Source organism: Argiope bruennichi, chromosome 8 (genome assembly GCF_947563725.1).
Source record: "Argiope bruennichi chromosome 8, qqArgBrue1.1, whole genome shotgun sequence".
Classification (NCBI taxonomy): domain Eukaryota; kingdom Metazoa; phylum Arthropoda; class Arachnida; order Araneae; family Araneidae; genus Argiope; species Argiope bruennichi.
In genome coordinates, this window is record NC_079158.1 from 89,830,752 (window position 1) to 89,856,312 (window position 25,561).

A 25,561-nucleotide genomic window follows, 5' to 3' on the forward strand; every position below is an offset into this window, starting at 1 on the left:
TGGTTTACGAGTGATATTGTTCAATCACACAGATACTTTAGAAGTAATCTTAAGATACGTTCCTTTACTTAGAAATCAAAGTACACATTTTTATTATGGATCTTGCAGAAAATTAAAAACTATTTTAAACTATTTATTAATTATTTATGACGCATTCGTTATTTAATTCAAATGTTTTAATCCTAATTTATTCTTCTGTTAAAGTATACTCATTATAAATCGATATTTGTAATACGGAGGATTATGTTCCAGATGGAAAATAAATATGCATAATTCATACATGAAAGCAGTACAGTTAAATAATAGCGCCTATATTAAAATGAGTTTTCGAGAAAAAAATGGGTGAATTATATGTTACAAGCATTGCACAAAATCTGAGAGCGCTGCCTATAACATAATTATGCCACATATAAACATGTATTAAAATATGACTAGATTTAAATTTAAATTCGTTAGATTAACTAGATTTAAATTTGCTTGAATGGATATTATATTATATTTTACTGAAGATAATGACTTTCTGATACAATTTTAGGGTCTGAAGATTAATATATTTCCTTTTATAAAAGTATCACTGCATCGCATACAGATATCATATATGTTCAAATACTAATGAAACGAGCAGATCATTATCATATTCCAGTCATTGGTTGCCTCCAGATACTCTTATTCGAGGCAAACTTCGCCTATTCTTCTGCTTAACAAGTTCTTAGCCATCTTCATTCTCATATGACATCTACGTAATGAAGGAGATCGTTTTTATTTTTAAATGCATTTTTCTTATCTTTTGAGCTATTTATGTTAACGAAAATGCTCATCTTCTTTGATTCGTTATACATTTTCGTTCTCGAATTTCATTCGAGACTTTAAAAATAATCTTGAATCATTATTTCACTTGAAGCTATGAACAAATATTTTATACAAAGTTATTTTGGGACGACAAATGACGGAATTTTTCAAAACAAACCCACATACATATAATATTCCTCAGATATATGACGTATTTTCATTAAAAAAATATGTTATTTTATTTTTAAACCTGAACATTAAAAAAAACATTAACATTTAAACACTGAAAAAGAATAAAATTAATAAATTCAAAACATAATGAAACGAAAATGTTTTATAAATGGAATGTGTTTTTTATAAATGATTAAAATTTCATTTATACAACGCAAATATAATAAGTTTTTCTATTCTTTTATTTTGTTACTCAAGTCATATAATTAGTTTACTAGCATTCAAAATGGAATAAGTTACAGCAATATTAGAAATGAAATTGCCGTAAACTTACTTTATCTCATTAATTCCCTTAGTTGAAATCTTATTATTTCCCCCATTTTCTCCTTAGGGATAAGTAAATTTCCAAGCCTATTTTTAAAATATATTATCTTAATGTTACAGTTATTTTCAGTTGGGAGTCTGCACGCGATTAAGGTCCCCTTTGTCATTTAGTTTCTAAATGTAATTCTAACTATAAATGAAATCTTCTAAAGACTATAAATACATTTTCGATACATAAAAGTATTGAGATAAAGGAAACATATATTTTAGAGTTAAAGGATTTTTTCCAGAATAATATAAATTATTGTTCATTATTTTCGTAATACATAATATATACGTAATTGAAAAGCTTTGAAAAAGAATAAAAATAAAGGTATAAACACCAATTTTAATTTATGGATGCGCTAAATAGAAATTTTGAAGTAATATTTACTAAAAGTGCAGATTATTAAGTGTTCTACTTTTAAATCCTATAAAATAACGTTTTCTGAATAAATTACTTATTATTAAATACACACCCTCTTTCCAGGAAATATTAGTTTTAGAGTAATTATAAAGTAAAAGTATAGCAGACAATTATGCATATACTTAAGAATATAATATCGAGTTAAGATTTTAAAACTAATTTAAAGCAGATAAACTATTAAATAAGATGTAGACATATTCATGCATTTTAAGATGACAAGAGAAGATTTAAATATGAAAAGTATATTATATGCCAACGGAACTAAAATTATTATTCAAAACAGTTTAGTCTGGAAATGTTTTGTGTGTAAAATAATAAGTATCTGATACACATATAAAATAATAAGTATATGATACACACAGAGGAATTATATTATGCAGAATAATACCACTTAAATATTTAGCATTTCAATTAATAATGAGAAATAATGACGAAGTTAAATTCTTTCAAGAATGAGCTCTTCCTTTTAAGTTATTTTTAACTGTTATTTGTATTTCAACTGGTCATTTAACTTTACAAAGTTGGATTCTTGCATAGAATTTCCTAATTTAATATCCACTTATTGGGGTTTATTGATCTCAACTGGCCGCTATTGATGATTAGGGCGATCTATAGTGTTACTGAAATATGTTTCATTTCAGTCACGAAATCAATGCAAGACCTCTGGAATTAATTATCATTAATTAAATTGACGGGCTAAAAGTTTTAGTTCAATTATTGCTTTCAACTTCACTTGATCCTCTTTATTAAAAAAAAAAAAATAAAGGAAAATTAACTTAAAAATTTAATTAACTGTATTTTTTCCAAATTTGTTGTGCTTATCTAAATCCGGTCAGTTAATAACAGCAAATGCAATACTTTGTTGGACTACTTACCACCTTTAACGACCATTTGGTTCTGTGGGAATAAAAATTTAGCTGAATATTCTTTTGTACAGTTTTTTTTAATCTTTTTTTGTAGGTATTTTTAACAGCATCCTCAGCAAAGTATTCTTAAAATTCTAATTTGAATACTCAAATAATTCTTTCTATTTTAGATAGAGTTTTTTAAAAATTATTTTTATATTATCATGTAAGCTTTTCACATTTTTCTTAATATTTCACTTAAAATTTTGGATTTTATTTTAAAAAGAAAGTGATTAATAGAAGTGATTAAAAAGAAAGTTCTGTGGGAATAAAAATTTAGCTCAATCTTCTTTTGTACAGTTTTTTTTAAATCTTTTTTGTAGGTATTTTTAACAGCATCCTCAGCAAAGTATTCTTAAAATTCTTATTTGAATACTCAAATAATAATTTCTATTTTAGATAGAGTTTTTTTTAAATTATTTTTATATTATCATGTAAGCTTTTCACATTTTTCTTAATATTTCACTTAAAATTTTGGATTTTATTTTAAAAAGAAAGTGATTAATAGAAGTGATTAAAAAGAAAGTTCTGTGGGAATAAAAATTTAGCTCAATCTTCTTTTGTACAGTTTTTTTTAAATCTTTTTTGTAGGTATTTTTAACAGCATCCTCAGCAATGTATTCTTAAAATTCTAATTTGAATACTCAAATAATTCTTTCTATTTTAGATAGAGTTTTTAAAAATTATTTTTATATTATTATGTAAGCTTTTCATATTTTTTTTTTTAATATTTCACTTAAAATTTTGGATTTTATTTTAAAAAGAAAGTGATTAATTTTCAACTAACCAGCAACATGCTTACTTAATAGAGGCAAATAAAAAAGGATATTAAAAAAAATACTCAAATTTGGATGCACAACTCAAGTATTTCATGATTTGCATAATATATCAAAGGATTGCACAATGACAATTTCTCTGAATGGATAAAGAATAAGTTTATTAAAAAAAATCAAATGATAAGGTAAAAAAAAATGTAAACATTTACAAATGGTTACTTTTAAAATTATAGATTAGTTACAATTGTCTCAGTAATACCAAAATGATTATTCAAAGCATTTGGTAAAAATAAAACTATTCAATATAGAGGAATTAGCCAAATCTTCAATGACATAACATAACGCCATCCTGTGCCCCGGTGTCTATAACACTACACTATCTAAAAAGTTGAATGACCACAAAATGGACATAAGAAATAAAAAAGAGAGAGAGAAAGAATGAAAAAAAGGGAAAAAATAAATAAAAGAAAATATCGAATAATAATAGTGCGTCTGGATCTCGTGTTTTGATTTCCTTGGAGATAACTGCACTTTTGAATGAATAATTTAATTGATTTTGGCCATTGGCATTTTGGTCTCAGTTATTGTGTAGTCTTGAAGAGGCTTTGGTATTTATGAATATGATTTACTATGGAGTGGATCTTGCCGCGTGAAAGAGTATTCGATGCAACTCTCCTGTACCATTCTTCCTCGAGACTTGTTTCTGGCTTTCTGATTTGTAATTAGAGAGTCAATAAGCATTCGGTGGCATAGTGAAATGGGGATCCTATCTCCCCACAGCTACAGTAAGGAGGGTTGGCCAGATGGTATCTGTGTAGGTTTGTCGGGAATGGGCCGTGTCCAGTGAAGAAAAGGACATCTTCTCTGTTCCAGTTGACCGCGTAGAGATAAACTTTTGGTATTATGTTGAATGTGGACTGGCCTGTTTCACCTTCTTCTCACTCCTTTTACCATCTTGTCATCATCTCGGTTTGGAGGATGTTCTTCAGATGACATCTTGGGAGCTTCATTACATTCCGATCTTGATTAGCATTAGCCGCTGTTTTGGCTAGTTTGTCCGCCGCTTCGTTCCCGTCATCGCCTACATGTGCCTTGATCCATGAGATTTTAATGTGAGGATTTACAAGAAGGGAGAATGTATCGCTTGCTAATTGGCCATTGGATTTTGGAGAACTTGAAGGTTGTATACTTGCTTTATTACCTCAATGACAGAAGAATGTGTTTCTTTCACTCTTAGAAATAGTGATTCTTTTAAATTTATCTATCTAATGCATTTTTTTAAAAAAAATATATATATTCCTTTGTTATCATTCTATTAAAATAAAATGCACAATTGCTATTACAAACGTATGTTTGCGACCTACATAAGTTTTGTGCAAATGCGAATTTCTTTGCTTTTTGTCAATTTTTACAGCCTTTTATTGAAATCAGAATGTATTTTCCATGTTTCTCTCTCGATTAACACGTAAGGGCTCAACTCTTGAACCCTATCACAATGTAATACTCGAAAAATCATTTTTTTGCTCCATCTTATTGGTTACACCATGTTCTAATCTTCACATGACAACTTTTCAAGCTTTAATTAGTTTACAAAAACGATTCTATTTCCATATATGAATATTTTTAATTCATTCATTTATATATCAGATTCACATTAACTTATAATTATATCAGTCTGAACTAATTTGATTGTTTCCACCCTTGCATTTTTAAGCATAATTAACTTTACCTCCACATATCTTCAAATTTACTGTAGTTTGAAACAATTAGGACGAGAAAGGCGAAAATTTGAGTGATGACTTCGAAAACCAGGCACTGAAGGCACTCATCATTCTGTGATTATTAATAAATCTCTAAAATCATCATATAAATTAATTAATTAGATTTACATTGTTCAGCTAAGAATGAACATACCAACAGAAGTGAGGAATTTCTTTCTCTGTCATTTAAGATTTAACTATCTAAATATCTGATAAAACAATTTTGTTTCTCAAATTATAATTATTTTTTTCAAAATTCAATATGTTACGTTGTTGCTGGCTTAAACTCAAAAATGACGATTCCAAAATGCATAATTTAGCTAAATGGAATCTCAGTTCTGTATGTCCATAAATAATATATCATTAACATTTTAAATGTGTTTTCGCTTTAGTTTGGTTCAGAGTTACCCGATGAAAGAGGCATGAGAAAAATACTTTTACATTAATTAAATTGATTTAATAGATTTAAATAATAATTAAAATGAATTAACTTTTGTCTTCAGCAGTTCTATATGCCTTCTTTTTTTAATTCAATTGTTCATATCCTATTTTCTGCCGTCAGGAAAAGAGAATATATTATGAAATACCAAGCATTTCATCAAAGGAATACTTATTCATTTTAACATAATTGTTATTGTTATTATTTGTAAATCTGAGCATTTGGAAAATTTATTCTTTAAATAAGTAGAAATATTATATATATACACTATAAATTATTACACTATAATGGTTTTTTTTCAGCTTTTGTTTGAAATTTCTGATATATTTTCGGTGAAGAATTTTTACACATCAACTTTCTCAACACCGGAAATAATAAGTTTTCTAAACCAAATTATTTAGCCATTAATTTTTGCAGCACAAGAAATAATAATTTTCCTAGATAAAATTCATTATTTCAAATTAATACATTAGGAAAGGAAAAATTAGTAGTAATGTAGTAAATAAATATTCTTTTATTACCACTGCAGAAAAAAATGTCCTTTTGGGGTTTCGTGTTCCTAAATATGATTATAAAAATATATATAAATTTTAAACTCACACTTGGAGTTGATTATAGAGAATTATGTTGTACAAAATTTTAGTGTTTAAACAATTAAATAGAAAATTAACATATTAATTTTTTATTTATATGCTTATAAAATAATATTTTTTTTCATAAAATGCATTTTATTTTTCTTTGGTGCTCTTCTAATCACGTCTCATGGCACTTCAGGACATTTTTATAGGATTTATTTAAAAAAAAAAGGAATTACAAATTGAAGATTTTATTCCAAGGTCTTGACTTCAGTTATAAAATTCTTGAAACTTCCGGTTCCTGCTTATAATTATACAATGTAATAAAGTCTTCAAAGAAAATAATTGTACTATTATAAATGTATATTTTACTTGATTTTTCTTTATCAGAAATATTGATTCACATTGCTCGACATTCTTTTATTTGGAAGCTTATTAATGTGACAGGTAATCTCTACTTATTAAACTCTTATTACTTTTACTACAAATTACTCTCTACTTATTACTCGCAATCGCTACTCATCTCTACTTATTACTCGCAATCTAATAAGAATAGAAAATCTTGAAATTCCATTCGTTATTACATTTATTTTTATAGAATTTTACCAGAATATACTAAGTATGTTGTAAAGCAGTTCTAAAACTAATATAAATATTGAATTCAAGAACGAAGAAATAAATTATATCAAGAATATTTAAGAAAAAATTCTAATCCATATGAAAAAAGATATGTAAATTTTTAAAATGTATCTTTTATAATAAATAGCAATATAAATATTTAATAATGTATGAAAAGATATAATAGTCTCTAAACTATTTGTTGCTTTAGAATATATTCTTGTTTTTCTTTAAACTTGAATAACACATTATATATTTATTTTTAATGCGAAATCATTATAACTTATAATTTAAAATCATTAAAAATTTTATATACAAAAAAAATTATACTTATTTAAGTTCTCAAAATCATTAAATGTATCAGTGATTATATCGCATTTATCACACACTTATTATTTGGCATGTTAGTTGGTCCAGAAGGAGATGTTTTGATTTTTATCCAGATGTATTGAGAAGATGGCTTAATGGAATAAGGAGTATTTGAGTTGGATAAAAATAACATTGGCAATCAGAGCACAAAACAAATATATTTCAACGAAACTTTCGGAAAATACTAAATGTTCTTGTGCAACCTGAAATTGATTGTGCTTAGTGACAGGAACAATTTGTCCTAGTTATGGATAATTAATTTAATTGAAATTAAGAATATTTAAATTTAAGAAAAATTAAATTTAATTATATTTTTTAATAAAATCAAAAAGCATTAAAAATAAATTTAATTAATTATTTTAATTAAATTTAAAGATAATTAATATATCAAATTACTATCATTGAAAGTTTTTTTTTGAAATATTTAGCTACTCTTTCTTGCGATACCATTCGCAGCCATATTCAAAGTCTCAGATTTTACGCGGGATGAGGGTATTATTACCTTTATTAGATTGTATTCAAGAAAGTTTTGAGGTTTGTTTTATAAGCTGCTCAGCTATTAAATAGAATCTTTTTTTTTAGCCTTCAAAAATGGAACAAAATCACGCGTTTAAATATTTGATGGAACAATGATTTGAATATTTATTCAAGAATGTAATCTATTAAGCAAAATTAATAACAATATTATTCAAAAATATTTATAAATGCAAGAAAAATTTGCACTTGCACAACTTTAACAAAATTCTGAAATAGTATAGAATTTTGTACAGTAATATTTTCAAAAGTTATCACGGAAACGCTTCAATATTTATATAAATATCTGATTCATTTAGATTCTAACTTTAATTTCCTAAAAATCATAAAATCTCCAGGTCTGCAGATGTAAAGCAAAAAGTCTAACCTTTTCAACGCCAACATACACACTGTCTCACACATTCATCTTTATTATTAGTAGATATGTTGCATTTCTGTAATAAGAATTTTTGATTTTTTCGAATAATAAAGAAAATTCAATACTGAAATGAATATAAACCACATAAAGATCAACATTCTTTTTTAAAGATTTATTCATTTTTTTTTATGTTTTAAGAACTAATATTTGAACTTTGTGAACTTTTGAAATTATGCTAATGTAAATTAAAAGCTTTTAAAGAATTTGGTTTCTTTAAAATATGCTTCTGTATATTTAATCTCTATTTTTAAGTCATGATGAATAAAATAAATTGAAAAATGTAATGCAAAAAAATACTATTCGAACTTTATCAATCACTCTTCTGTAGTAGAGAAATAAATGTAATTGAAGATATCTAGTTTTGAATTGGATGAGAAAATAGTTATATAAATAACAAGTAACTTTTCCTAAATTTGAAATTCTGAGATAAGTGAGATCTTAATCTATCAGACTTCCATTTAAAATTTCTGACGCAATGTTTCGAAAGAATTTCGAGGAAATAATTTCATTAGAGTTATATTTTAACTCCATGAGTCACTCCAGTGTGATAATTTCAGTGCATCATTACACAGGTAATTTTTGATGAGCGAAAACTGAATGGAATCACCTTATTTCTATAAGCAACTTGTTGCGAATAACTTTCACCTTAAAATTTCCTTTTTTTTTTTGCCTTTGAAAAAGCTCAAGTCAAGAATTGGATTAAGTTTGGATTAATAGGCTTCTTTGCATTTTAAATCCTTTTTATTACGAAGTATATAAAAAGAAAATATTTCATACTTGAGAAAGATATTTGGAAACAAGAGAAACTTGAAGGAATTGGAAGAATTGCCACATTTCAGATCTCCATGAATTCGTAAAAAGTATTTCAATGGATACAATTTAATATTGTTACAAAATTTTTCTTCTACAACAAATACCGCCACTCAATTGTAATTACTCAGCGCATTTAATTGCTATAGTTCAGCAGCTTTCTTGCTGTCTAATCCTCCAAGACTTTTATTTGTCGGCGACTTCGACTCCTCTCACACACACTTCCGACGATCCACACAACTTCTTCCGATGCACACGACACGACTTCTCACTATCCACTCGCTACTTCTTCTTCGCAGCTTCAAAGTGGCCGTCTTTTAAAGTTCCGGGAGGCGGGGCTAGAAACTGCAGACCAATCAGTGCGTACCTGGGTGTATCTCTGTTATTAGTGGATGGATCATGAAAGTTCTCGAAATTTCTGGTATTATTCATTTAGTCGCCAAACTCGCCAAATTTATCGCCAAGCCGCCAAATGCTCGCCAAGTATGTCGCCAAGCTCTAAGTTCATTGATCTCAGCACGTACAGGACCGATCGTACAACGGTCTTTCTTGCGATGACTCTATTCGTGACGGGTAGCAATATTATAGGTTCGTAACATTGCTCCCCTCTTTAAAGACTGACGTCCTGGCAGTCCACTTCAATCCAGCAGCTGGCGTAGGCTTCCGAACGATGTGATGATGTTGATGCATTTGGCGACTTCTGCACTTTCGAAGATGACATCATTCGCTAATTTGGCGGCGACTAACGATCCATCCGAACCTTCTCAATGCTTTTGACACGGACCTCTTCGTCGTTTCGGATTGTACACCCAGATTTGATCCCGCTCCTTAAAATGCAGGATGTCCCATGGAGCCAAACATCGTTTTGCAACGGATTTCTCCGGAACGAATTCTTGCCAGGCTGGTCCGTTTTTCATTTTGAACTTTTTCCGTCGAGTTAACCGAATATCAGGATTGTCCAACAGTGCTTTCCGGAGTCTTCTTGACAACCAGGGATTCGCCTTGGTCGGCAGAGCTTTCACGGGAATACCGATTCCCGGCTCATCCTCATCACTCGAGAATTGTCCGTAGCTCTCCACGCAGGATCTTTTGAAGAGGACATCTGCCTCTGCGGGAAGGGTTCCTCGGCGATGACATAACTGATCCGGATGCACAGAAGATCCGTTGGCTCCTTTTTGCATCGCACTCCTCGAAAAATCCACAGCAAGGCCGGATTCTCGAGGGAAGTCGAGGCCGAGACTACAGGAATCAGCGATTCCAACCACGTAGTCTTCTTTCGTATCATAATGCAAGGAGACACTAAGAGGCTTGCTAAGAGGTTGTCCCATCGACCTTCGGGATGAATCCAGTCCAAACAGGGTCTCTTTAACACCTGCATTCATAGGCATCGAGCACGGGTCGCCACTAACAGACCCGTCCAAACAGACTTCATCTTCTCCATCCCCAAGTGTTTGCACCTTCGATTCCACTTCAGGGGACTCGTTCGGAGAAGCCTGTTCCAGCCCTGCAGATATTTGGCAGTCTCCATGTTCGTGCATCTCCTCATTGAACTTCGGTTCACCCTCCGGATGGCTAAGCTCCATTTCGGTGACACCGGTCTCCATTCGATCTTCAGTCTTTTCTTCCACTTGGCTCTCGCTGTTTCCTTCAATTTCTTCTGTCATATCTTGGACGTCTTCGGTTTTGTTACTTTTATCTTCTAAAATTTCTTTCTTGAATTTATTCTTCATTTCTTCATATCCGGCTCTCCATTCATCTTGTCCTTTCTTTATCTCTGCCATCATGGCAAGTAACAATGCGAATTTTTCATCCATTTTTCTGGTTCAAGGCATACACAGGAAAGTCCAACTAACCCCACTTCTGACACCAAATGTTACAAAATTTTTCTTCTACAACAAATACCGCCACTCAATTGTAATTACTCAGCGCATTTAATTGCTATAGTTCAGCAGCTTTCTTGCTGTCTAATCCTCCAAGACTTTTATTTGTCGGCGACTTCGACTCCTTTCACACACACTTCCGACGATCCACACAACTTCTTCCGATACACACGACACGACTTCTCACTATCCACTCGCTACTTCTTCTTCGCAGCTTCAAAGTGGCCGTCTTTTAAAGTTCCGGGAGGCGGGGCTAGAAACTGCAGACCAATCAGTGCGTACCTGGGTGTATCTCTGTTATTAGTGGATGGATCATGAAAGTTCTCGAACTTTCTGGTATTATCCATTTAGTCGCCAAACTCGCCAAATTTATCGCCAAGCCGCCAAATGCTCGCCAAGTATGTCGCCAAGCTTTAAGTTCATTGATCTCAGCACGTACAGGACCGATCGTACAACGGTCTTTCTTGCGATGACTCTATTAGTGCCGGGTAGCAATATTATAGGTTCGTAACAATATATAGGAACTGCACCGAAATCTGATTTCTGTCAAATTGTAAGATTTCTATTTAGAGAAAATTTATCAGCCCTGTTGATTTATTATTATCTAACAGATAGCTATAAAACGAAAAAATATAGATTAAATAAATTTGGTACATTTAAATATAAATATGTACATTTAAATATAAATATGGTAAATATAAATATGTTTCAAAAATGGAATCATATCCATCTAGTGGTTGAACCTTTGCTATCCTGCCGTTTTACTGTGTAAATTCCAAAGTTAAAAAACTCTGTGACTAAACATATGAAATTTGTTTGGTGATTTTATGATTGCATTTGTAGTTCTGTATAAGATTTTTGCTCCACTCTTAAAAAAGTGCTTCCAAAATACACATTCGGATTTCTGTGATTTGTTTATTAACCTCATACGAGAAATTTCTCTACAAACATCGCGTACTAATAGCCTCTTTTGTAACTACATTCGCAAATGGCATGCAGTTTACAATACACAATCGTATATATTAGAGAGCACCCCAGAAACTTTCGGCGAAACCACCCCTGTTGTTATAATATCTTCATTTCGTTTCTCGTTTGAAAAGTATTCAAAAATAAATCCTCAAAATTTCTACCTCGAGAAATTGTTGAATGTTTAGACCTACCTACAGGAAAAATAGCTAAGTTTTGACTCCCACTCATTCTTTCAGCGAATGTAGAAACAATTTGTACGAGGTTATAATAATATTTTTATACCAAGCTCTCAGATTCGGTTTAAGTTTCGAGCGAAAATCTTCTTTAAGCAACCTTTCTGCTTATCAATTCGTACGTGTCAACAAATGGAACTAAGATGAAATTTAACATAAGACTTTTCTGTTAGAATTCTTCGTCGGATCCATAAATAGAATCCATCAAAAGGTAACCCGTCTCTCTATCTTACTATTTGCGCCCATATGATGTCAGTATTAAAAAATATTGGTGGTATTGAATGAATTTTGAATATCAGTTTCACAGTAATATTGTTAATCTGTTTCAAATTTTAAAAATACCCTAAAGCCTAAGATGTGTACGTTTATTCTCCTTTCCTTAAGTAGGTGAAACTGATATCTCAAAATTAGAGCTGGTAATCACAAATTGATTATACCAACGCGCCCTGAGGTATACGGATAAATTGGAATGACCGGATCGCTGTGACAGCATTGGCAGGAGCTGAGGTTGAGTCTTAACAGCCATCACCTGCTACTGTATAACCTCTCACGTGGGAGAAATACCCCGTCATTGTTAAGAAATAATCACCCTAGTGACGAGAACAAACCAACTTCTCACCCTCATATATGAGGTGTAAATATGAGGTTGAGAAGCTGGTTAAGAAATCAGAACAGGCAAGATAGATGACATTTGATCAAGCTTTTACGTCGAATTTGAATTTAGTTGGTATCAGAAAGAGGTACAAAAAACATATTCAATTCTCTTCAATATATTACGAAGATGAAAACACGAAACTTTTTTTCTTCAATGTTTCTTCAAATTTCTTTTCAAATATCGTACTATTTGCTGCACTTCTATAAAGCAGCTTTTCCTTCATTAACAAATGTTTCAATTTTTCCCTTCAATATCTGAATATTAAAAAGCATATGTACATAAAATTCGAATTGAAAAAAAAAGCATTGTGATTACTATCATTATGTTGATTGTATTTAATTTATTTCAAAACAGCATATTGCGGTAGATTGATCGTTTTCGTCTAATGAATTGAAGAATATATTTATTTTGATGATTACTCTTTTTCAATTGTTAACTAAACTTGAAGGTTCTGAATAATATTATTCAAAATTATCTGAAGAAGAATCCATTATAGGAACAATATTATTCAATGAATTCCATTAGAAAGCTATATTCGAAGAAATGTGTTTAATATCTCATATTAAATGGGACATTAATATATTGATTTAATTTTCTGTAGTTTTAAACAAAATTTGATTAATTTGTTTTATTAGCTTCCTTGGTCCACACATCCACAGGCGCACTTCTTCAAACTGTCGTAATGTATGTTAAGCATAAATAAAAACAAGGATGTTTAGATTACTTAAAGTCTCACTTTTTAAAACAACATTACGGGTATTTTGAGGTGGACCTCGTAATTTTGAACCACTGCCAGATGACGAGGACGACACCTGAGATGGCACTCCTCTTACCAAAATTTTGTACCACACCAGCGGGTGAATATTTGGTTCTGAAGCCAAAATTTTACCAACAAGAATGATAATTCATTTTCAGTCTTTTCTGCAAAACATTTTTTTTTCAATTGAAATTATATTTACATATTCTTTTCAACATTTTGAAATCGAAAATAAATTTTTTTCCTGTTAAATTAAATCATTATTTCCAACATTATTTTTGTATCCACGTTATCATGATAATATCTAAGACACATTAACATCAATGAAATTTTGCCTTTTCAAAATCTATTCAATATGTACTGAAATAACCACAATGTAAAAGTAATAACACTCCTTTTCTTTAAACACTTCGAAAACAAAATGAATAAACTTACCAAATTCCAAAGTTCTCACTTCGATTTCTTCGGAAGGAGGTCCTGCCCCTCGGCTATTAAATGGTTGGACGACGACAGTATATTCCGTGAATCGGTTCAAGTTTCGGATTTCGAAGTGTTGAATGAGTTCTTCTGTTAACACCACAGATTTGAAAGTATATGGCTCCAGGCTACCTTTGGACTTGATTCCAACGTAAAAGCCATCAACACTGCTACTCACGTCGTTACGTATGGGTCTCTGAAATAACACAAAGAGAGTATTTAATGTTTATTTGTGTGGGTATAAGTCTGGAATAAGACTGTTTTGAATGAAGTTGAATTATTAGTTTGGAAACTTTATGATGATAGATTTGAAATTTCCAGAAGTTTAATAAAAGGATTTAAAGAAATAAAGATATTTTGAGAGCGCAATCAAGGCGAAGGAAGTATAAAAAAGCATATTAAATATTTCATATTTAATAATCAAAATTTATATTAATAACATTGTATTATTTAGTTAAGAGTTTTAATTTTGACTAAGTAGATTCTTTATAAATTTGAATCCTAAATAAGGTGAGAGTGTAATTTTGAAGTTTAAACTTCCATCTTCATGTTTTTTTTTTATTCTATTTATTATTTCCTTACTTATGTCTAAAATCATTCATGTTATTTCTTTCAAAAAAGTTGTTATAATTTAAGCTAATGAATCTTTAAATATTTGGATTCCATTTTCAGATTCAATAATTCTAAAATGGAAAAATTATTTGCTCAATTTATATATTAATAGAAAGGATTTTTAAATGAGGAATTTTTATTAGTATTTCGTATTTAAAGTTTGAGAATCAGAATTATAAACATTTTATTTACATATTCTATATATATATATATATATATATATATATATATATATATATATATATATATATATAACCTTTTTCTCAATATTTTTGATAGGTCATATCATTGATTGTCAGAATAATTTATCTTAAATTATTTAAAATGATATATTAATAATTAAATTAAATAGTACATGAAAATGTTCAAAATATAATTGTTAATCAAAACGTAGTTATGCTAGATAGTATGTAATTTCTTTTTTATTCAAGTTAATTATCAATATTGAATCATGGAGAATAATTTTATTCTCTTAAATATTGGTATTTCAGCATAGTAATGAGCGGTATGCGACTTATTAAAATAATGACCCTTTCAAGATAAAAAATGCTATAATAGTAAAAAAAAAAATAAAAAAATTCTTATTTTTGTTTCTTCTTTATAATTTTATGTTTTATTACTTACTTTTCCTTACAAGTTGAAAAAAATACTGCAATAGCATAATTTTCTTGTTTACATCTTATAAACTAAATGGTACACCAAAAAGCAATTATCTTTTTTCACTGAAGTGATAATAAATATTTTGCTTATCATTTCTTTCTCTTATCCTAATCCGTGGTTTTATCCTAATCTGTTTGATATTTGGTTTAATCATGAAATCTTTGTAATATCTCTGAATTGATTGCTTATGAATGAAATAAGAATAAAACATAACAGATAGTGACATAAAAACAAACAAACAAGGAATGCATTTTCATGTCTTTTACGTCAACATTTTCGCATTAACTAGCGTTTGATTTACCTCAAACAAAAGCTAAAGGTTAAGTAACACCTTGTTTCTTCTTTTCTCATAAAAAAATAAAACTACAATCTGTTGACAAAGTATTGAAATCATCTTCAAAATAATGAAAAATCCTTTCATAATTCTTAAGATTCAAATGTATACTTTTTCTTTTGTATAGTAATTATTTTCACTCTTAATTCTTAAAGATAAAAGTATTTTCTGCTTTCTACTTTTGAGAATATTAATACTTAAACATTAGTACATGGCTTTTAAAAAAATGTAAATTTGCAGAAATTGTAACTTTAAAAAAAATGTGAATTTGTCTGAAATTTTCAGACAAAGTTGTGTGTAATTTATAGAATTCCTTCATAAATTACGAATATTGCTATTATACGATTATTATTTCATAGTAAAGGCTTTAATGACTCGACAGAAATTTAACTATTAATACTGATAGACTCCTAAAGTCCATTCAACGAAATTACTGGGCACTAAGTAAATCATGATATAATAGTCATATTAATTAGATATTTTCTCTAATTCACAAAAATTGTTTCATCGATCAACTATTTTTTTTTCTCTTTTGAATAAATTATGACTTACAAATAAGATATAATGACATTATATAATAATTATAATGTCTTACCTGCCACGTGACGTTAACAGAACGGGAAGAAAGAGGTATGGCTTTTACTGAAACAGGAGGTTCTCTTGGTGCTGAAAAGATATTTTATAAAAATGATATCACACAGTTTGTCATGAATTCTTTGATGTTTATAAATTTGGGGATCATTTATTAAAACTCCGCTGAATCAAAAAAAAAAAAATGGTAAGGATAGAGAATAAAATTAATTTTTTTAGGAAGACATTGTTACTTTTCGAGATAATTGATGTAATATCCAAATAATATTTGATTAAATATCCAAGAATTTGTCATATCGTTGGATGACATTTCATATCCCTTCTTCGAAGACCGTTGCTGATAGTAATTTGAGATGGACTTTAGAGCTCCATTAAAATTCCTCATTAGTTTTTAAATCCCTTGAAATTCTTGGAAAGAACTTGGAAAAGGAGTTTTTACCCATTCACACTCAAAATCTACAATTTTTGAATGCGGTATTGTTCCTTGTGATAACAGCATTCCTCCGTTTGTTTTGAATGATTTGATCAGTTCGCGGAGAATGAAGTTTACAGATTGTAGAATAAGAATTCTTTATTTTCAATAAGGCATTCTTATTCTGCAATTTAATATGATTTCGGGTATTCTTATAAGATTTCAAGGAGAATGCGGCAGAGTGATTTTGCATATCTCTCCTGTATTGAAGACCTGGCTGGAATGCCAAACTAATCAGTACAGACTAATGAGGAGCTTCAAATTACCGTTAATGTTCTTCTCTGATGGCAAAGTTTTTTTTTTCTAAAAAGGGATAGAAAATCTGATCCCCCGATGTGACAAATACCTAATTATTCACAGCAATTATGTCGATAAATAGCTGTGATTGTAAATTATTTTTGATCTTGATTTCATTTAGTTTTTCACTCTTTTCTTTTTTATTGTTCATCAGTGTTTGAATAAAAGTCCTCCTATAAATGTGAAGGAATTTTAATAATCTCGTATTCTTTCCTTTCAGTACATCAGATAATATTATAGGTTTTTTCAAAAAAAAATTTCAATTTCAAACTCGGTAATGCTATACTAAAATCGTAACAGTATATTGTTAATATGTATAATAAAATTACTTTTCAGTGAACTCAGCCTTGAATACATATTATTAAAATCATTTACAAAATAAATGTTTTTGTTTTTGTTTTTCTGATTCTTAATTTTTTGCTTCCATTTTTGTAGGAATATATTAAATGATACGAAGCGATAAGATTAAAAAGCATTGCTATGATTTCTATGAACAGGTATCAGAGCCCGCAAACGAAGATTCCCAAACTAAACTCTCGTCAATTAAAATATAGAAAAATCTCTATACCTACGTTCTTCCAATGTAGTAACAGCTACTTCAGCACCATACTGGCTATCTCCAAGTACATTTTCGCATTTCACGCGGAAAAAGTATCTCGTCTTCGGTCTCAAACCTCGAATTATAATTGTCGTTTCATCACCCGCAATAGTCAGTGGACCACCACTGGACTGGTCTGCAAAGATATTGAAGGTTTCTGAAAGAGTTATTTGAAATTTTTGTTGAAAGTTTTGAAACATCATGGCTAAAATAAAACGGAAGACTAGTTCATAAAAAGTTTTAATTTATAAAAATGACTCGGTATTTCTGAAATTTTTTTCGAAAATCATTCCTCAATTTTCTTCAAAATAAATAGATGGATATAGATATTGCCTTGAAAATATATTTTCAGAATTTTACTGTTTAAATTTCCTTCCTAATAAGGATGGAGATATCTTGCCGCCTGACATTCAATCAACGTGAAACTGACGTGCATGTCAAATAAACTTTTGAAGTAAATTTTAAAGTAGATATAAAGGTAATCGCGCCATTGACGTCTTTTCAAAATGTTATTTTTTGTTTTATTTTTGACTTAATTGAAACTATCATATCCATTAATACGTTTCACATAATTGAGGAGCAAAATATAAATATCAAGAATCTTTTCAGCGTATGTTAACTGCCATGGCTGTTATTTAATTATTATTTATAATAGTGACTTTTACAATTAATTGTAGCCTATTTTTGGTATGTGTATGTATGTGAAAATACATAGTTCCAAGTGAAGAAGATGTGCAGTTTTTAACCCTTAATTGGGGAGGTGAAATTTTAGGACTTAATTGGGGAGGTGCGGTCTACGATACCGCATTTCATTTACATTCCAATTTTCTAATGAATGTATTAATATGAAAAACTGCCAATATATTTTGAAGATATTTTTCTTGATATATAGATATGTTTTAGAATTTTTTCAAAATATATTATCATTAAAGAAAGTAAATGCGTTGGAAAACATACATTTTCTTCTCAAATTACATGTTACAATACATAATATTCTAGAAAAAACATATTACTTTTTACTTTTTAAATTATATTTATTTTTACAGTATATGAAGGTATATAGAAGACAATGTAATGTAAAATTCAACAATTATATGAAAAAGAAAAAAATGACTATGGGTAAAATTGGCCCTTTTTTTATCGGCTTGTGTGATTTTCATAGCACGGTTTTCCAGGGCATTTTAAACATACAAGTTAAGAACTAGTATAAAAATCAACCTATAAATTCTGTATATATATCTCTCTCTTGGTATATTAATATATTTCATAATTTTTTTAAATACATTATCACTAGAAAGAGTAATTATGTTTGAACATACATATCAGAATCAGTTGAATGCGAACTTTCATCGAAAAGCTCTTCTCCACAATTATCCTTATCACTATAATCACTTTCTGCTTCATTTAAAAGTGTCTGCAGCACTGCTTCATAATATTATTAGTAAATTGGATGATATTTCAGGGTCCAATTTTTAGCGTCATCTGCTAAGCCTTGTTTATCACCGAGACACTAACAGGAAGGTGCGGTCTTAGAGACCGCGCTCAAAGAAATTATTGAATTACTTTTAAAAGCATATTTTGAAATCAGTTGAAAAAGTACACGTGTATTGAAGGCCACAAAACATTAAGCTACAGGGTCAATCCATTCAATTGAGCTAAGAATAGAATAGGTGTGACAGAAAATCCTTCGCTAGTGGTCTCACAGACCGCACGTCGCCAGTAAAGGGTTGATAAGAATCTTTTATTTTTCATGATGTTACATAAAGATTTGCATTTCAAGTAATCAAGATTGCGTTGTCAGAGTTTAAATCTACCGGAGATGCTAAGAAACGCACACACACACATTTATTCTTTTTTTTTATCATGATTAAACAAAATATCAAATTTCAGCATCTATTTAAGTTCCGTATATATATGAACTTAAATAGATGCTGAAATTTGATATTTTGTTTTTTCAGGATAAAAAAAAAGAATGAATGTGTGTGTGTGTGTGTGTGTGTGTGTGTGTGTGTGTGTGTGTGTCGCCATTATTCAGTTATTTCGTAAAATTCCTACCTATTACCGGAAAAGATGCATTATCAGAAACGAGAATGTATTTTTTTTTCTTTATACCTTATTAAGTTTTTCTTTCTTTCCTTTATCCAGCAAAACATTCAGAATCGGAACAATTGAAATTATGATCTCAGAATGAAAAGCTTCTTTATTTAATACCCCTAAATAATCATTATTCTATTAAAATTTTAAAGATTTTGAAAATCTTCCGCCAGTCTGGTATTAATCAATAGTTATCAATAGGAAACACAATTGTTTGTCATTGAATGCTCGCCATTGTTTCCAATATTTCCATGCTTTTGTTTCCAGGAAGATGAATGAAATCTCACAAAGCTATAAGTTTCTAAGTTTCCATTTTTCAATGTCGAATTCAAACTAAATTAAAAGACAGATATGTCCGCTTTCAACTTCTCTACCGCTATTTAAATTAATAAAAATGTAAGAAAGTAATGTCTTTGTTTTTAAAGATTTCTGTGTACCGATTTGAAATTTTCAAAAATGGAACTATAAGTGCGTGTAGATTATTATTTGTTTCAACGAAGACTTCTACTATTGTACTTTTATAATATATCGTAACCTCTATTTACAATCATTATGGATTTAACTGAGTTCATAATTTATGAATAAATCTTCAAGAATTATCTTCTGGAATTATGTCTGATATGGCAGCAGTTGTACTTGGGAAATAATCTATTTTAATTGTAAAATTTCGAATTTTCTAGGGATGGGCAAAATTGATTTTTATTAATTACTTATAATTCTGCTGAATTTGTTATATGTTTTAAAATAAACATGAATTCCCTTTCTTCAAAAATTGCATTGGATTAATTTGAACATATTCATGCAAAAATTAGGATAGAAAGAAAAAAACGATGGGAAAATATCAATATTAGTTTTTTCAAAAAGTATAATATCGAAAATATTACTCATCCGTTTCCCTCGAAATCAAACACTTTGTTTAAAAGTTATTTATGTACTAAAAGAAGGCAGAAAGTAAATTATTTTCAAATGAGCAAATTTCACCTTCTCGCCGCCAAATTTGGATATTATTAATTCACACCCATATTCATTTATATATTCATATAATTCAATTAAAAGATTATTGGATCACAATTAATTTTATAAAATATTTTTGTCCAAATTACAAATTACAGTGATAATCATTCAAGCAACAGACATATAACATTTGGAAAGAATGTATGTATTGCTTATCTAATATAATAAACAAAATTGTTTTATGCTTGATAATATAACGAACAAAATTATTTTTTTGCTATTCTATGCTTATTAATCTAACGAAAAAAATTATTTTTTTGCTATTTTATGCTTGCTAATCTAATGAACAAAATTATTTTATTCTTACCAATCTAACGAACAAATTTTTCTTTATTGTTATCAATATTACGAACAAAATTATTTCATGACTTTAGGTACGGAATTAATGTTTGACTGTATAATGGTAAAATCAAGAAGCAAAATTTGATGGAGGAGAACATAGCCATAGAAAGATTATCCGAAGATGACAATGAATATGTGTGTGTGTGTGTGTGTGTGTGTGTGTGTGTGTGCATTCTTAGAAAAAATAATTATCTTATTGATTACCACCATAATTAGAAAATATAAGTGGCATTAAGTAGCGTAGTGTAAAATCTACTTTATTTTCCTTACTTTTTTACTAAATTGTGCCTAATTACATATTCTTAAGCAATTTATATATTACATTGAGCTAAAACACTCACCTCTTTTGAGAGAAGAATAATTTCCAGTATGAGAAAAAAGAATCCTTTTTCAAAAGTCTTCCCTTTATATTCATTAAATCATTCTAATTTGAATTGTATTAAATTTCTTTAGAAAACTTATCTGCGCCTTAGGGAAATCGAAGCATCATCCAGTCTCAAAAAATGTGAATTAATTTGAATTTTTATAATTTGAGAAGGAAAACAACAAGTGAGGCACAAATTAATTGAAATGAAGCTAAGCATTATAATATAATTGAAAGCTAATTATTCTCACTTATTGCATAACAAATGAAGATCCATTTTGGAATAAATATAAAAAGTAACGTAGTTGGCGATTTAATTAAATGATTATCAAACCAAACTCTTTATTCTTTCGAGCTGAATTATCTAAACTTAGATATTTTTAAACTCGTTTCTTTCCGGTACATTTCATTATAAAATAATCCATTTAGAAGGTTCTGTATTGTTTCCAAACTCAATTCAATTTCAGTGTTTATCAGCCTTCTGTGCTTTTATTTGTTGACCTTCATTTTAAAACAGGTGTTGATTAAATTATTTAAAAATTTTCATACTGATAGATTGGCTAAATTTTTATGGTTATTTTCAAAGAATGCAATAGTTTCGCATGTATTTTGTTATTATTTGTATCCACAAATGAAGGAAATATTTAAAACATCTTCAAGTATTGTGTCCTCTCTGTTTGGTATTATTATTTTTTAGTCTGCTCTAATATTTACCTTTCGGATTACATTGAAGGAAAACAATAACTTGCTCTAACATGTAAACAAACACTTTATTTAGTCAGTTGCTGTTGCTATCGCTATTGAAACTACACTAATATAAGCTATACTTTACCTAAATATCAGCGTTGAATTTTGTTCATTACAGCACCTTCAAGTATTGTATTGAACTTCCGTTTAAAATTATTAGAGTATTACAGTTGTGTGTTTAAAATGGATACACATTTTTATAAAATAATGGCTTAAATTCAAATTAAATTTAATTACATATTTAACAACTCTTAGAAATGTTTAAATCTGTCGAAAAAAATATATATATTAGAATCGCTATGAATGGAAGTAGATATTGTTTCAAACTTCTAGGTCATTAGATACCAGCTAGACCATTCAAGTAAAAATAATGGAATACAGGTAATAAATGATTAAGAATAGATTTTTCTATTGATTTATTATAAACGGAAGAAAACTGTGAGCTGTGTGAGCAATAATTATTTTTACCTACCGGGCTGGTATATTAAGCCTTTCGAATTAAAAAAAAAATATTAGAAATGCTTCGAATGTAGGTAGATGTTGTTTCAACACTTTTAGACCATTAGAAACCAGTTAGTTCATTCAAGCAAAAATAATGGAATACGAGTAATAAATGATTAAGAATGGATTTTCTAGATGGAATTGATTAATTTTATTTCTGTATAAATGAAAGAAATCTGTCATAAATACATTTCTCTTAAAGTAGAATGTGTAAAAATTGATTTTTTTTCTGGCCTACCGAATGGACATATAGCTTTTTTTTAATGACAACGTTAAGTGGATTATTTGATTAATGTTTATGTTGCTGAACTAATGATATACTAGAAAGACTCTGTATTACCAGAATGACCTAGATTTATTTTGATTAATAAAAGCATTCTTTTTTTGTATGACAACTTTAACTGAAGATATATAGATGTATATATATACACATATTTTCCATTAAGGTCTGAAAATATTTCTGAAATGTTGCGTAATATGTAGATGCTGTTCATACTTGTTGAATGGTTGTATATATCCATACCTCTTCTGAAAACCTTTTTAATCCCTTAACTCTATTCCATTTCTTTTTTTATCTCTTTAAATGGACCTGGAATGAATTCTTTTCACTGATTCAATTAAGAATCGATAGAATGCATGAGTTCTTCTGAATCATGAGTGATTCTTATATATAATTATAATATCTTTGAATGATTTTTATTTCAGATTATATTTTTATGAAACAATAATTTGTATGCCACCCACAATTAAGAGATTAACAATGAAATCATATTTTTTCTATATTGTTTAATAATCACTTATAATTTATAATGGGATATTCAGCTGAAAGAAAAACACTTTGTTTAACAGTAGTGGAACAGATATGCCAGTCAATCATTTTATAATGGCTACTTATCAATTATAATCTCTAAGTATAACGATAAGTTTAACTGATACGTATAAATCATTTTAATAAAAGGTAAGAAACATAAAAGATGAAAGAAATAATCTTCTCGAAAATAACCGAAAAATAAATAACTGCAAAGCAGTCACCTAATTAAGACTCCTTTTCTTATGGCTTCTTGAAAAAAAATCCCTAAACTTAATGTCCCTTCAATATTATTTCTGAATGCATGGATTTTCTCATATAATTATATTGTTAAAACGGAGTAGTCTCCCCTAAAATTTCTCGCATATTCTTCATCAAACATCTTATCCCCTTTCCCCAGCAAAAAAACTATACAAATTCTAGAAAATCCTTACTAAGATTTATCATTGGGTATGGCCACGTATACCTTGCATGTCATTGGTAACACAATTATGAAATATAGAAGCGTTATTTTGAACCTAACAAATTTTGAATTCTAGAGAGAATTTTTGGAAGCATTTTTACCTACCAACTGAAGCAAAAATTTGACACAAAGCTGAAGTTATAGCCATAAAATAGCATACATAAATTCCTTGATTTAACTCATTGCGTTTATGAGTTATTGAGTTACATGCTTAAAAAAAGCATGTTGTCGACCGTTTGACGAATTTGATTCAAATTTTTATAAATAAAAGTATCAAATTTTGTCTATCTAGCTGTTTAGATGTTATAGTTACCGAATTCACTTGTAATTAACAGCCAGGCAAATAAAGTTCTTTCAAATGGATTTTGTACAAAATTTGACAGAAATCAAAAAAATTGGTTTAGTTCAAAATTCTTAATTTAAAACTTCTAACTTAAAAAGGTTTCGAGTTATTATGTTAAACATAAGTTAGACCAATAGACCAATATATACAATGATACATAGATAGACCATACAATACATAGATAGACCAATATATACAATGATAAATATGTCTTTCGGACTCAAGAAGGTATGAAACGTAGAGATTTTTTAAAATCTTGAGTTCGAATGTTTCGATATTAATAATACTCCATCTATACTTTATTTACGAGAAAGTAAAAAAAAAAAAAAAAAATGACTTATTTTGAAATATTCGAAATTAAAAACTGTAATTCTCAAAGTTGCATTATGTAACACACTATCTGTTAAATTAATCACATATTAAAAAAAATTATTTTCTACTGGAATCAGCAAAATGAAATAGTATCCTGCTTTACAACTCTACGCGATGGAAATTTAAATCTCTGAATGTTTTACCCATCTAAACAACTTCTAAAAGAGCTGTAAAGTTCTTTCTCACCCACACAGAATGCATTTATTCCCATCAGAAAGCTGGTTCTGCGCATGAAAATAAAAAAATAAAAATATCCCAAATGTAAATAACTAAGCTTATAAATATGTCCCTGCTTTCCGGATTTTTATATTTATGTAAGAAAGGAGTTCTTTAAGCATTCACAGCGAACTCTGTAGCATAAATAAACGTATGAAAATAATCACGGAGAAAAAGTAATTCAGTGATTTCCTGAGCCCTTTTTGTTGATTCAAGAAACTCATTTCAAGCCAGTATTGGATACAAAAAGACAATAAGACAACCAATAAAGCCATCGTATCGCCGATAAGGACAGAGTAAATTACGCAGAACCATTGAAGAAAGAAGTGTGTTTATATAGCGGAGAGTTGAAGAATTTATCACTAGAATCCACGTCAGATTTTACAATTTTAAAAATAAAAATGAACAGAATAATCATAATGACAAATTAAGATATAGGTACATCCATCTGAAAGCTGCACGTAAGCGTACTGTCTGCTTCTAATATTCTATAACGATTCATATTATTATTTTTTTTAAATATGTGTATAATAAGTATTCTTCACAATAGGTAACTTATAATAAAAAGAAAGGGCTGTGTAATCAAAAAGAGAATTATAAACCTGGAAGTTAATCCAGCAGCTCAATATATACTATATGACTTAAATATAAATAGAATTTCAATAATCACATTCATGTTAAGACGAAAAATATACACTATTTACAGCTAGAATTCTTGCTATCTTCTAGAATAGGGGAATTCGAGCCAAAGTTTGGTCCCTACTATATCTTAGTTTATTTTATTTTACGGTTGTAATACTTAAAACAT

The 25,561-nt window shown here is 29.0% G+C and overlaps 1 protein-coding gene across 4 annotated transcripts in view; it reads right to left on the reverse strand.

Moving 5' to 3' along the window:
- The window catches only part of LOC129981662 (cell adhesion molecule Dscam2-like), a 391,964-nt gene that overhangs the window by 57,092 nt on the left and 309,311 nt on the right, over window positions 1-25,561 (reverse strand). For 3 of the 4 annotated variants that reach the window (XM_056092595.1, XM_056092593.1, XM_056092596.1), the window contains 3 exons: window positions 17,464-17,646; window positions 16,127-16,197; window positions 13,884-14,121 (listed from right to left, as the gene is read on the reverse strand). In XM_056092595.1, coding sequence (XP_055948570.1) covers window positions 13,884-14,121; window positions 16,127-16,197; window positions 17,464-17,646 — 492 coding nt within the window. The remainder of the gene's footprint in view (window positions 1-13,883; window positions 14,122-16,126; window positions 16,198-17,463; window positions 17,647-25,561) is intronic. The other variant, XM_056092594.1, reaches the window with a different exon arrangement.